Source organism: Wickerhamomyces anomalus (genome assembly GCF_001661255.1).
Source record: "Wickerhamomyces anomalus NRRL Y-366-8 unplaced genomic scaffold WICANscaffold_4, whole genome shotgun sequence".
Lineage (NCBI taxonomy): Eukaryota > Fungi > Ascomycota > Saccharomycetes > Phaffomycetales > Wickerhamomycetaceae > Hansenula > Hansenula anomala.
The window spans coordinates 1,029,921-1,043,552 of NW_017567113.1; the positions used below are offsets into that span (position 1 = coordinate 1,029,921).

At 36.7% G+C, this 13,632-nt stretch overlaps 4 protein-coding genes and 1 non-coding gene across 5 annotated transcripts; 2 read left to right on the forward strand and 3 right to left on the reverse strand.

Moving 5' to 3' along the window:
* Positions 1–312: 312 nt before the first annotated feature.
* WICANDRAFT_84685 (uncharacterized protein) lies at positions 313–2,233 on the forward strand (the record flags this gene model as incomplete). The annotated part of the gene is made up of 2 exons (XM_019185755.1): positions 313–365; positions 742–2,233. The coding sequence occupies 2 exons, from the start codon at positions 313–315 to the stop codon at positions 2,231–2,233; spliced, it is 1,545 nt and encodes a 514-aa protein (XP_019038219.1).
* A 78-nt stretch (positions 2,234–2,311) lies between these two features.
* Positions 2,312–6,694, reverse strand: BPT1 (ATP-binding cassette bilirubin transporter BPT1; the record flags this gene model as incomplete). The annotated part of the gene is made up of 1 exon (XM_019181945.1): positions 2,312–6,694. One exon carries the CDS (start codon positions 6,692–6,694, stop codon positions 2,312–2,314), a length of 4,383 nt encoding a protein of 1,460 aa, XP_019038220.1.
* A 174-nt stretch (positions 6,695–6,868) lies between these two features.
* Positions 6,869–6,940, forward strand: WICANDRAFT_t82. Its single transcript has one exon. It is a non-coding gene; the product is annotated as a tRNA-Gln (tRNA).
* WICANDRAFT_105852 (uncharacterized protein) lies at positions 6,883–8,446 on the reverse strand. The gene has a single exon (XM_019180455.1). It carries the CDS (start codon positions 8,329–8,331, stop codon positions 7,228–7,230), a length of 1,104 nt encoding a protein of 367 aa, XP_019038221.1. The 5' UTR covers positions 8,332–8,446; the 3' UTR covers positions 6,883–7,227.
* Positions 8,447–8,645: 199 nt separating this feature from the next.
* On the reverse strand, positions 8,646–13,148 carry WICANDRAFT_44143 (uncharacterized protein). The gene has a single exon (XM_019182581.1). It carries the CDS (start codon positions 12,910–12,912, stop codon positions 8,896–8,898), a length of 4,017 nt encoding a protein of 1,338 aa, XP_019038222.1. The 5' UTR covers positions 12,913–13,148; the 3' UTR covers positions 8,646–8,895.
* Between the last annotated feature and the right edge of the window lie 484 nt (positions 13,149–13,632).

Sequence of the window (13,632 nt, forward strand, 5' to 3'; positions counted from 1 at the left end):
AGAATTTGATTACTAAGATGTTACGAATCATTCTCTTGTTGCCCCGAGCAACAACCAAACAAAAAATAACCAAGAATCAGCACCAAGAAACAACAAATCTCACTTCAGAAGCCTCAATTCTCGTCAGATTTGTGGATCTTCATCAAATGGCTCTTGTATCTTGCTTTATATGCTATACCAAAGGTTTATGGTTGAGTGTTGATGTATGAAGATGGAAAAGTGATAAGAGTTCTTCGATGAGAGAAAATTGAACGGCTGATTGTGTGACAAGTCATCGCCCACCACGATGATGGACTGATAACGGATCCATATATGTCAATTGATGAGCAATATGTGGTTGGAGGAGGGATATGTATGGGTGCTTGGTGTGTGGTGTGGTTAAATATGTGGCATTTTTTTCAAGATGATATTTTAAACTTAGTCTTCACTAAATTCTCAAACTTCAACATCCAACAACTAAAAGGTTGTCAAGACTTTGCCATGCCATGAGATACCAACGTCGAATGAGGTTCAAATGACGCTATATTTCAATGGAAGTGCTTCTGATCGTTTTCAGTCATCTTTCTTCAATCAAATAACTATAAAAAGTGCTCAATATCCCTTTCTATGATGGATCTTGTTAGCTTCAATCAGTGAACTGAACAATATGAGTGACTCCACGCAGAAGCAAGAAGTTCTGGACGAAATTCAAACAATTTCTTCAACTGACTCCAAGAAAAACGGAAAATTGAAAGTTGATAGTATCGTACTTCATGATGATAATGTTCCCTATATTGATTTGACTGTGGATTTAACAAAAGAAGAAATCGAGAAAAGAGACACATGGTTTTATAAACTAAAATTGTTTCTTTGGGATTCAGTGGACAAGCACCCATTGGAAAAGTCCTTTCTGCTAAAGTTAGACTTTTTCCTTTTATCTTCCTCCATGCTGGGTTACTTTATCAAAAATCTGAACCAATCAAACGTTGGTACTGCTTATGTTAATGGTATGAAAGAATTCTATCACATGGACGGTAATCAATACAATTATATGACAACCCTCTGGACTGTGGGTTATATTATTGGACAAATCCCGTCAAATTTAATCCTTCATCGTATTTCCGCTAGATATTATTTGGCTGGTTTAGAGTTATCATGGGCCATCTTGACTGCACTTTTAATCGTACCAAAATCATTGAATGGTATTTATGCTCTCAGATTTCTTATTGGTTTGTTAGAATCAGGTTACTTCCCCGGGTTAGAATATTTGATTGGTTCATGGTATAGTAGAAAAGAACTAACCAAGAGATCTACTTTCTTTGCATGTGCGGGAACTGCAGCAGGGTTGATAACTGGTCCTTTGCAGCAAAGCATTCTTGACTCAAAATGGGCACAAAAAGGTTTGGAACCTTTCCAATGGATGTTTGTTATTGATGCTATCATCTCTGCACCAGTTGCTTTCTATACTTTGTTTGCTGACCCAAATACTCCTTCCACCACTACTGCATTCTTCTTCAATGAAACTGATAAAAAGGTCGCTTTAGAAAGAAGAAGAAGAATCGGTGCACAGCTGAACACTAGGGAACCTTATACTTGGACAAAGATAAAATCATTTTTCACCACATGGCACATTTGGTTACTACCTGTCTTGTTCTTGACATTCAACAACTCATTCACTCCAATATCTCAACAGTCCTTCCAGCTTTGGATGAAAAATGGGTTGAAGCTGAAGCCTTATCAGTATAATATTTATCCTACTGCTATTTCAGCTGGTGGTATTGGGTTTGCTCTCTTTGTGGCTTATACAAATGACTATTTCCATGGGAGGTTGAATCCATTATTTCTTTCGTTCATGTTCACGTCTGTTGTCTTTAGTTGTGCTTGCTTGTCTGTGTGGAACATTCCAATAGGCCTTCATTGGTATTCTTACTTTGGTATTGGTATTCCTTTAAGTGCTGGACAGCCACTTATATTCTCATGGGTTAATAGAATGCTTGCACATGATGATATGAAAAGGAACTTTGTTGTTGTTTGTACAAATACCTTGGCATATGTAACACAATCATGGGTTCCAGTTCTTACTTTCAACCAAACTCAGAACCCAGAGTTTCATATTGGATTTACTTATACAGCATGTCTTTCTTCGTTAGGGTTGGTGTGTACATTGGTGTCGTTTTTCTTGAGTTCCCGTGATGACAAGAGAAAGAAAGAAGAGTTCATCAAGAATGGTGAAGAGATTCCAGACTTTGGCTAGTTCTACTTTGATATGTGATATCAAATTTCAATTCTCTATATCTTTTTTTATTGAATAAATTAATCATAACATCTATGCTTATATATCCTCCTTTATGTAGCCACCTTGTGAACAAAGCTGGTAAAACATACTTTCTTTGTTGGCCAATAAATTATCTGGGGTATCAAATTCTTTTACCTGACCTTGGTCCAGAACTGCAATTTTATCACTATCCAACACAGTATCAATTCTATGGGCAATAGTCAAAATAGTACGATCTTTGAATGCTTCTCTTATTGTTTTTTGAACAATTTGGTCAGTTTCAACATCAACAGACGCAGTAGCTTCATCCAGGATCAAAACCTTTGATGGGTTTAATAAAGCTCTAGCAAGTGATAACAGTTGTCTTTGACCAACTGACAAATTCGACCCACCTTCCGATAATTTAGCTTCCAAACCAACATGACCATCTTCATTATCTTTATCCAAGTTTTGAATGAAGCTCTTTAAATGGGAAAGGTCAAGAACTCTCCATAGTTCTTCATCAGTGTGCAGTTCTAATGGATCAAGATTTTGTCTAACTGTACCTTCAAATGACTGAGAGTCTTGGGGTATAATAGCTAAGTTACTTCTCAAGTCATGTAAGCCAATTTTGCCTATATCCAAACCATCTATAAATATTTTACCATCCGTTGGCTCAATTAATCTGAAAATTGTCGACATCAACGAGGACTTACCTGCACCAGTTCTTCCAACTATACCCACTTTTTCTCTTGGTTTAATATCCAGTGACACATTTTTCAAAACAAGATCCAAGTTCTCTCTATATTTGGCTGAAATATTTTCAAATTTAACACTACCATGGCTTGGCCAAACTTTTGGTGGTCTAGGTTCAATAATTTCTTCAGCTTCAGGTTTCAACTCACAATACTCCATGATTCTTTCCACGGAAACAATGTTTGTTTCAACTTCAACAGTCATTCTAACAATCCAGTTCAATGAACCTGTGATTTGTAAAGCAAAACTAATAAGAAGACCTGCCATACCAGAACTTAAATGGTTGGTGATCGCTAATGATGCTGTAGTGAAAATAATAATTGATCCAATGAATTGTAGTCTAACTGAAAGCCATCTGTTAATGGATCTAAAAATGTATAAACTTTTCAAGTTAGATTCAAGATTGGTGAGATGTAAGAATTGAAATCTAGGCTGTTGCTGATATGCCCTGATTGTTTCATAACCAGAAAGTGATTCTTGTAAATGGGCAAAGATTGGACTTCTAGAAACATTAACAATTCTCTTCAAGTCCCTTGAAGTACCAACATAATACCTTTGATAGTAGATGTAAAGAACCGAAAGGACAGCAATAACCAACAAAAATGATGGCATGGTTATACCAATGAAACCTAATGTGAAAAAAACCTTAGCGCATGAAGTGAAAAAGAAAGAAAAGACTCCAGGTAAACCCTCATCAACCTTATTAATATCAGATGAAAACCTGTTCAAGACTCTACCGATTGGTGTAGTCTCAAAAAATGACATAGGAGATCTAACCACAGCTCTCGACATTTTGTTATGCAAAACAACAGATCCTCTCAAACCACAGAAAACACCCATTGTGATAGTTCTACCTAGCGTCAAAAAACCAGATCCAATCCCAAAGAAGGTATAAATACCAACATACTTGAAAACATCTTTGTTTGAACCGTTTTTACGGTTGCTTTCAGACCATTGTTTCAAACTATAGTTTCCTATGATTGAAAATAAAACTGCAGACATCAAAAAAGCTAGGAAAACAATAATACCGGGTATACCACAAGCTTTAGCGTACGCTTTATAGACTGCAAATGAAACTTTACCAGTAGCTGACTTTTCTTCTTCTTGGGCAGTTCTTTGTTTCTTTTTATTTGCTGGACGTATTTTTAGACTTGCAATACTGGCTCTTCTCACTGTTTCTGTAGTTTTAGTTCTTTCCAATGGTAATTCATCTTCATCGTTTGCATCATCGTCAAATTTTGCTCCAAATTCAGTCATCAAAGTTGATAATTTAGAGCCCGATCCCATAACGTCTTTGAATGAACCCGCTTCAACAATTTTACCATCAGCTAACAATAGGATGTTATTAGCATGGTTCAAAACAGTGATGGAATTTGTAGATAGAATGATAGTTTTAGTAGATAACAAACCATTGATAACGTTAGAAATGATATTTTTCCCAACATGAGCATCCACAGCAGACAATATATCATCAAGTAAATAGATATCAGCTCTTGCATAAACCGCCCTTGCCAAACTCAAACGAGCCTTTTGACCACCAGATAACGAAATACCCTTTTCACCAACTTGAGTTTCATCACCATCCGGTAGAATATCCAAATCTGGTAATAACTGACAACACTCAATAGTCTTATGGTAGTACTTATCATCATACTTGTGACCAAAAAGAATATTATCTTTGACTGACGCATTTAGGATCCATGGAACTTGGGCACAATATGCGATTGAACCATGGATATCCACTTCTGGTTTGTTATTATTATCAGCACCAACACAAGGTAGCTGACCTAAAATAGATTGAAGAAAGGTTGATTTACCAGCACCCACTCTACCGACAATACAAGTGAGCTCTCCTTTCTTTGCAACAAAGGAATCTATTTTAAGTGCAACTTTTGACTCTGAAACGGCAGACTCTTCATCATAATCTTTCTTTTTCAACTGAGGTGGGTTTTCCCATAGGAAAGTGGCATTCGAAATTTTCACCGTGGTCTTACCAGCAGCATCAACCTTTTCGTAATAGTTTATGAGTTCTTCATCCAATTCTTCACCCAATAAAAAGCTTGTGATTCTTTGGAAAGCGACTGAAGTTTCAATAAGAGCTGTTATAATTGATGGAATTTCATAAACCGGATCAGCAAGAAGGTTAAACAATGACAATGCTGGAAAAACAATTTCTGGTGATAGAGGTCTATTTTCAATTAAAGCAAAAGCAGTGAAAGTTGAACAACTCACAAAGAAAGGTACGCAATTCCAAGAAAAAACCATGAATGCAGAGAAGATTCGAATTCTCTTCAAGTTTCCAAGTTCCAAAACATTTCTAACATAATCCAATTTCTCTAGAATAGCAGTTTCAATAGCATAAAGTTTTATACTTTTAATACTTGAAAGCATTTCCGAAGTGGTTCGAGTTCTTTCATCTTTATATTTCATTTGTGTTTTGTGTAATCCTTTTAACCTTCTGGATACCAATGTATTGAGAGGTATAGCAATAGCCATAGTTATGATACCAGCAAAAGTAGATTTCCCTAGCAAAGCATATAGTGAAACAAGACAAAGGACCAATTTGACAGGAGCGGAAATCATCATTTGGAACTGATTAGTCAAATCTTGAATTCTGTTCACATCCACTGACATTAGATTGATGATATCACCCGTAGACCGTTCTTTTCTTGCTTCTGGAGAAAGTTTTAGCGCTTTGTTATAAATCAGCGTCATCAAAGCAGATTTAGTACCTAACCCAGCTTCGTAAATGGAAATGAAGAATCTGTTAAAAAGAGCAGTTTCCAACACTGAAACAAAGAACATCCCAAAAGCAATCAAGAAACCAACAATAAGAGGTTGATCCTCATCAAAAAATTTGATCAATAGTCTCAACAATTGAGGTTCAGCAAAGGATAAAATATCATCCAAGACAGCATAAAACACAGCAGTAACCACAGTGAAACCAAAAACCTTTGACAACGCAAAAAGCAAAGATTTATTTTCTTGGTTTTCCCAGACTTTTTTTAAATCATTATATGATTTACCAGGATCTAGCTGGGCAGGTGGGATTGGCAAGTCCTCATCGGTAATTTGTTCATTATTGTAACCTTTCTTGATCAAATCATTCATCCAAAAAAATGTTAACTTGGATAAAATATTAGCGTGCAACAAACCACTTTCGAGTGATTCTTTCACAACTTCATGAACTGGTGTGTACAGGAAAGCATTTGAAACGAACAAATGAATAGCATTTGGCAACACCACATACATAATAACTGGATTATCGTCTGCAACTTTGTAAACCGTGAGGATATTTTGACAAGCAGCAATAGCATAAACAACCATCTGGAATAGCCAGTAGAAAATAACCGAGCCACTAGCGACAGGATTTTTGAACAGTGCAAAAAATGTTAAAGGTAGTGTGACAAATAAGATGATTAAACCATTAGCAAAGAAATAAAGCTGGTCTTTTTGAGACAGCAAAAGCACAGCTTGGAGTAATGTAGCGATAACTCTAAGCAGTCCTAGAGCACCAATTTTATTGTATTTGATTTTACCAGGGGCTGGTTTTTGCATGGTTGACCACAGTTGATAGAACCCAAATGGCATCATTATGACAACGTTCGAAAGCATAAGGTATTCAAAGACACAAGGATTGATGGCATTTTCACCTGCGATCAAAAGAGTCCACCCATACGGGCACTGGTCAAGAAAGACTGACATCTCCAGTAGATCCTTAGCATACAGATGGGTCTTGTTGAACAACAATCCCTGAATTAGTTCAAGCTATAGTACACACTTTTATAAGTTTAAAACCTTTACCTATCAGTAAAAATTTGTTGCGCTTAACAATTTTGGTGGCGTTTAGTCACCCGCTATTTTAGAAATTTCGTTCGCGGTTGTATAGTGTAGTGGTTATCACCTTCGGTTTTGATCCGGATAACCCCGGTTCGAATCCGGGTACGACCTTTTTTTTGAGATGTTGGCCGCGAATTGGTACACACACGCACAGAACTCCACCTAGATCCCAGGGGGGCTTTAGGCGGGTAGAAAGAGGTGAAACAGCTGCAGTAGGCTAGGCAGGCAGAAAGACTACAAGAGAATCCTTTAATAAAAATGTACACGAGTAAACAATTAAAAATAAACATTGTTGCAACGAGAAGACATTGACATTCCTTAAATGAAATGCTATTCAAAGAAGGTGAATAGTGAGTGATTTGAACTGACTTATGTTGTCCTAATTGTGTAACCGAATTTCAAAGGACTTGTCTGGTGTCAGTGAAAGGGTTCTTTGTTGTTTCATTGGTGATGGTAGTGGCTATAGTTTCATTGTCCGCGTGTGTGGTAGCTGGGGAAAGATGAATATCACCTTGTGCTTGAGACGAGCTTGAAGCAGTATTTTTATTTTTAGTTGATCTCAGGTTACCTAGACCCAGGAGGGCTGATTTCTTTTGTTTTGTCAAGTACCAGATAACAAAGATTGCAATACCTATCACAACAATAACTGGAACTACCACAGCTGGCGCAATTGTCTTTGCTTTAGAATCTGATTGAGATTTTGATGTTGTCAAGCCATTATCAGATGGAAGTCTATTGATCTTAGTTAATGCATCTGCTTTTGTTCTAATCACTCTCAATAATGGTCCATTCTTTGTACCAATATTTTTCGCATTGGTGGTTGATGTGGTTAAAGGCGTTATAGTAACCCAAAAATATCCATCGTTTTTGATAAATGAGGAATCCATGGTCAATGGGTAATATCCATCTGCGTTGGACAAATATTGGGTTTCAAATAGAACACCACCTGAACGAGGTTGAGGATATTCGATAAGTTCAATTTTGACCCTTGTGATATCAGTACTTCCCCAGTACGTTGGATCCCATGTCAACCAGTATGTCTCACCAACAAGCATTTCAGTTCCATTCAATGCAGTGCAAAATGGGTAGCCTGGTGTATCTGAATTTGAGTCTGGGACTCTATTTCCAAAGCATCTTAATACGGGCGGAACAGCAGCAGGTGTTGGGAAACCTGTATCTGTTGGTGTTGGAGATTCTGATATAGTTTTTCCATCTTTCACAGTTGGGGTGACTAGACTTGGAATACCACTGTTATCTAAAGAAGCCCAAACTGTTGGTTTTCCAGTAACAGGCGAGGCCGATATAGTAACAGCATCTATTACTGTTGGCGTAATGGCCATAATGATACCATCTGAAGACGATGTCCAAACTTGGTCAGATAAGACTGACTGACCTCTCTTGACTAATGGTGCATTTGTAACTTCTGGATTGGCTTGTGGAAGAGCAGCAGTGGCTATTAGACTTGGTAAAGTAGCTAAGACAAAGTGTTTGAAATATTTCATTGTTAATGGAGAGCTCCCAAATTTCGATGGATAACAACAGATGATAGATTGGACCTGGATATCTTTGGATATAAATACAGATGTACCCAAATTCTTTACTCAGAAAGTACACACCAAGAATTAAGATTTGTACAAGACCTTTGTGTGACCGATAATTCCCATTTCTCTCTTTCTCTATGTAGAGCTTCACCTAACGGAGATAAAAATATACTTGATCTATTGAAGAGCGTTGTTAGTGTACAGCTTTATCTGGGTACTGAAAGCGTTTTTCTTTAAGCTTAACTTGTTTAGATTTATCCTTTATCTGTCCTCTGAATTCGTTTGTAGTATAAGCTTTCTTGGTCTAGTTGTGCTGTGTGTACTTTAGTTAAGGATGAACGCTGGTGTAAGATTTGACAAAATCTGGGTGATTTTACCAAAGAGCACCGGGCCAAAAACATGCCAAACGTCTCTTCTACAAACAATAGGTACTTCTACTTAAAGCTCTTTAAACATATGCAAGTTATTAATCATTAAGTACGCTATAAATATTAATGGTATGGGTTTCTATTCATTTAAGTCGGCTTAAAAATCAGCCTCAATTATATTAGATCTTTGACACATATCAGTGAAAATTCCATTTTGTTTGAATAGATTAAACGGTGTGTCAAATTCTTTCACCTCACCATGGTCAAGAACAAGAATCCTATCATATTTCAAGATTGTTCTCAGTCTATGTGCAATACATAGAATAGTACATTGGGAAAACTCATTTGCAATGGTTGACTGAATTTTTGAGTCTGTTTCATAATCAACACTTGAAGTAGCTTCATCCATGACCAAAATCTTTGTATTTCTCACCAAAGCTCTGGCAAGTGCAATCAATTGACGTTCTCCTAAAGAAAAATTTTCCCCTTCGTCCTTAATGTGTTGATCAAGGTGGAACTTGTGCATTGTTTCATTAGCATCTAGTGTCAATTCACTATCTTTTTCAATCAACCATGATCTTTTCAAGGCATCCCATAGCTCAACATCATTATAAGAATTGAATGGGTCCAAGTTCTGTCTGACCGACCCTTTAAATAAAACTGGATCTTGAGGAATAATTGACATTTTAGATCTTAGTTGATCTAAACCTAATGTAGATATATCAATACCATCAATTTGCACTTTCCCCGTAGCAAGCTCATTGATTCTGAATAATGCATTCATTATAGTTGACTTACCAGCACCGGTTCTACCAACAATCCCAATCTTCTCACCAGGAGCAACATTGAAAGTAACGTTTTTCAAAACCAGTGGTAGGTTATCTCTATACCTGAGACTAGCGTTTTCAAATTCAATTGATCCTTGTTCGGGCCATGTTGGTTTGGGGCCTGGTGTAATTAAAGGAGCTGCTTCTTGAGGCAATTGATATGCATATTCATACAATCTTTCACAAGAGTTCATGTCATTTTCAATTTGAGTCTTGGATCTCATCAACATTGAAACAATGGATGCAATTTGCATAACATAAGAGATCAGTAAACCAGTAGATGATGATCCTAGGTTGAAAACTCCACACACACATAAAAGCGAAACCAGCAGTGAAACACCAGAAGCTGTAAAGTCCAATCTCACAGCCAGCCATCTCTGATTTGCCAAAGTAGGGAAGTAAGCCATATCCATTTTATCAATTAAATATTCAAATCTTTCTGAAAATCTTTTGACTGATCCATATGATTTTATTGTGGACATTCCTGATAAAGTTTCATTAAAATGACTGAACACGTTAGATCTATTGATTGCTTCAAGCCTTTTTATATCTAGCGCTGATGTTTGATAGTAATTGGACAGAGAAATATAAAAGAAGCCAATGAAAGGATAAGCAATGAATAAATATGGGATGTAAATACCACACAAGATAAATGTACTGCAAACTGAAATTGAACCCATGGCAAAAATACTCAACTGGTCCGCTATATTGGAATCAAGTGTATCTGTATCTTTTGTGAATCTGTTCAAGATTCTACCAATCGGCGTTGTATCCATGAAACTCATTGGTGTTCTCAAAACTTTCTGTAAAGCTAGAATAAATAGCCTCAAACCAGCATCATTATTCAGTTTACCAAGTAACAAAAGCATCGAAACATTAGCTAGCGCTGCAAGTACGCAAAACATGGCATATAACCCAGCGTAAACGTGTGATGAAAAGCCAAACTTGTCTGAAACCCAAAAACTTAACCAAACAGAATTGAATGCAAAAAGAAATCCATTCAGGATACAAGACAGCCCAAATATAGGTAAAACGATAAAATAAAACCTCCCAGCTCCTAGACTAAAGTAGTTGTAATAGACCTCCCATGAGATTGATTTTGCACTTCTAAATTCTTCTTCTATGATTTTGTGTTTCTTCTGTTCATCACCACCAACATCTTCTTTGGCGCTAATTATTGTGGAAATCTTTTTGATTGTATCACCAACTTCTTGTGGATCTTCTAGCTCCTCTTCTGCGCCTTCTTTCTCAGAACTAAACTTCATAAGGTTTATGAAATCGTTATTTCTTGATAAAAGTTCATCTTCTGTTCCGACATCTATACCACCAGAACCATCCAAGAAAATGATTCTATCGGCAGATTGAATCAATGATAGTTGGTGAGTGGCCAAAACTCTTGTCTTGTCCTTGATGTAACCACAAATTAAATCATCCATGATATGTTTACCAACTCTTGCATCAACCGCACTAAGAACATCATCCAGTAAAATAATATCTGAATTTGTATAGACAGCCCTGGCTAAACTGACTCTTGCCTTTTGGCCCCCAGAAAGTGTAATACCTCTTTCACCAACCTCTGTGAAATCACCATGAGTGAACATTGCGAAATCATCTTCGAGTGAGCAAGCTTTGATGACACGACTATACTTTTTATGGTCAAAGGTGTTTCCGAATAAAATGTTTTCTCTAATTGTTTCATTTTGAATCCAAGGTGCCGAACAAAAAGACTGTGACCCGTATACTTTGACAGAACCAAGATACTTGATCATCATACCGTGGATGGCACTCAATAATGAAGATTTCCCAGTACCAACAGCACCTGTGATCACCACAAACTCACCTCTCTTGATGCTGAGACTAATATCTTTCAATATCTCCTGCTTGGCGACTTCACCATCCAAGTCCCATCCAAATGTTGCCTTTTCAACTTCAATTGAATTTTCCGACTCTTGAATCTCATGATGTTCAACGTATTCCTCTTTCTCATCAGCTTGTAGAAAGGCTGTAATTCTGTCGAGTGCAATACTTCCATCAATAACATACGCCGTAGCTGATGGCAAAACTGTTAAGGGTTGTCTTAATGAATTGAATAGAGCAACTGAGGAAAAAATGTTATACGACTTGAAATTTTTCCCAACCCCATACATGGTTAAAAATGTAAACATAGTGGCCAAAACACCAGTAGAAGTCATCAAAGAAAACATGGAAGCTTTGAAAAGGTTCATTTTTAAAAGATGTTTTTTCTCATCATTTCTATACTTCTCAATGATCTTGAAGTAAGGAACCTCCCAACAATAAAGCTTGATCATTTTCATAGCATTCACGACCTCTCTTACACCGCCAACCCTATTGTCAACAAATGCAATAGTCTTTCTTCTCAAGCTTTTCAAGTATTTATTTGCAACAAAGATATAACCAATAATAACAAAGCATGTTGCAATACCAACAAGGGCAGGGGCGCCTACCAAGACCAATAAAATCACTATAGCAATAATCAAAGCGATAATGAACGACCAAAGAAAATGAATCACACCAAGTGCCATATCTATTCTTGCTAGATCTGTCATCACTAAACTATTGACTTTCCCTTTTGGAAATTCCGAGTTTCCCTTTGCACTTAGCTTGAAACTCTTCTTGTAACACAGGTTTGTCAACAATGCTTTAGCTTGGGCACCAGATAGCATTCCTAGGTGCAAACAGTTGCAATTACCAAGTGAGCTAACAATCAAAAGAAGGGATATACCGATACAATAACCAATAGCTTTACCAGGTCCTAACGTTGGATCTGTTTGTTGAGCATTGACATGTTTCACTAATTCACGAACCAATAGCGGGTTTAAAACTTGAGAAGTGTCACATAAAACTCTGAATGCACCAGCACTCCAATAGGTTTTAAAAAATGTATCATTTAGAGCTCTCAATACCAAATATTTTGTGAAACGCTCCTCAGGTTGTGATTGTTTTTTCTTTTTCCATTCCAGTATTCTTCTATCCATGTTGGCTTCAAACTTTTTGCACATTTCTTCAATAGTCAAATCCCCAACTAAATAATAGAGATCTTCATCTTCAACTCTTCTATAGTAACCTCTTTTAATCATGTCAGAGATCCAAGAAAATGTCAATTGTGAAAATATGTTAGCATTAACAAATGGATATGGTTCTCTTTTCTCAGGTATAGGGGGTACTTTTTTTCCAAAGATAAATGTGATTAAAGGAGATGTTTTCTTCAACAGCACTGGAGCTTCTAGCTCAGCTTGGGCTGAATCAGACTCTGCTGTTATTGTACTCTGCTCTTTCAAATTGACATCAACAGTAGACCTTTTTGAAAACCGATCAAAGAGTGGCATATTAACAAACAGAAAAGGTTGCTATAGTAATTCAGTCTGTAACTTGAATTTAAGAGTGATCTGATCTGTGGCTTGTCAACTTATATATATACAACATGAAAGTTGGTACCTTGAAGTATGAAATATCATATGGAAAAACTGTTGATTTTTGCTATTGTTAGTCAAGCATTTAACGGACACAAACCACACTGATAGGGAAAATTTTCGACGGCCCTACTCGGGTTTTACAACTGTCAGGTATTACATAACCAGAATAACCAATTATGCACAATTCATCAATACTCAACATTTCACATCAACTATAAGAAGAATCAAGAATCCACTAATTGTAACATTATATGTATATTAATAGAACATCGGAATTACCTTATATACACACAGTAGAGGATATTCTGTCAGGTTAAAACCACGAATAAAATAAAACAAGTGATCATTAAATCAACATCAACTAGAAACAATGGCTGTCACAAGAAACTCCAATAGAAGAAACACCTCTTCAACCTCTTCAACCTCTTCAACCTCTTCAACAACTAGAGTAACCAAAACCAGAAAACCAGCCAGAAAAACCAAGGCTAATCCTCGTGTTACAGCAATTGAAAACAATATTTCTGCATCACATGCTGCATCAACATCTGAAAACACACCAAACTCAACCACTTCAGAAGAAAATTTTTCAACAAATGGTGTTCAACAAGCTGCATTATCTGCACAAAATGAAAA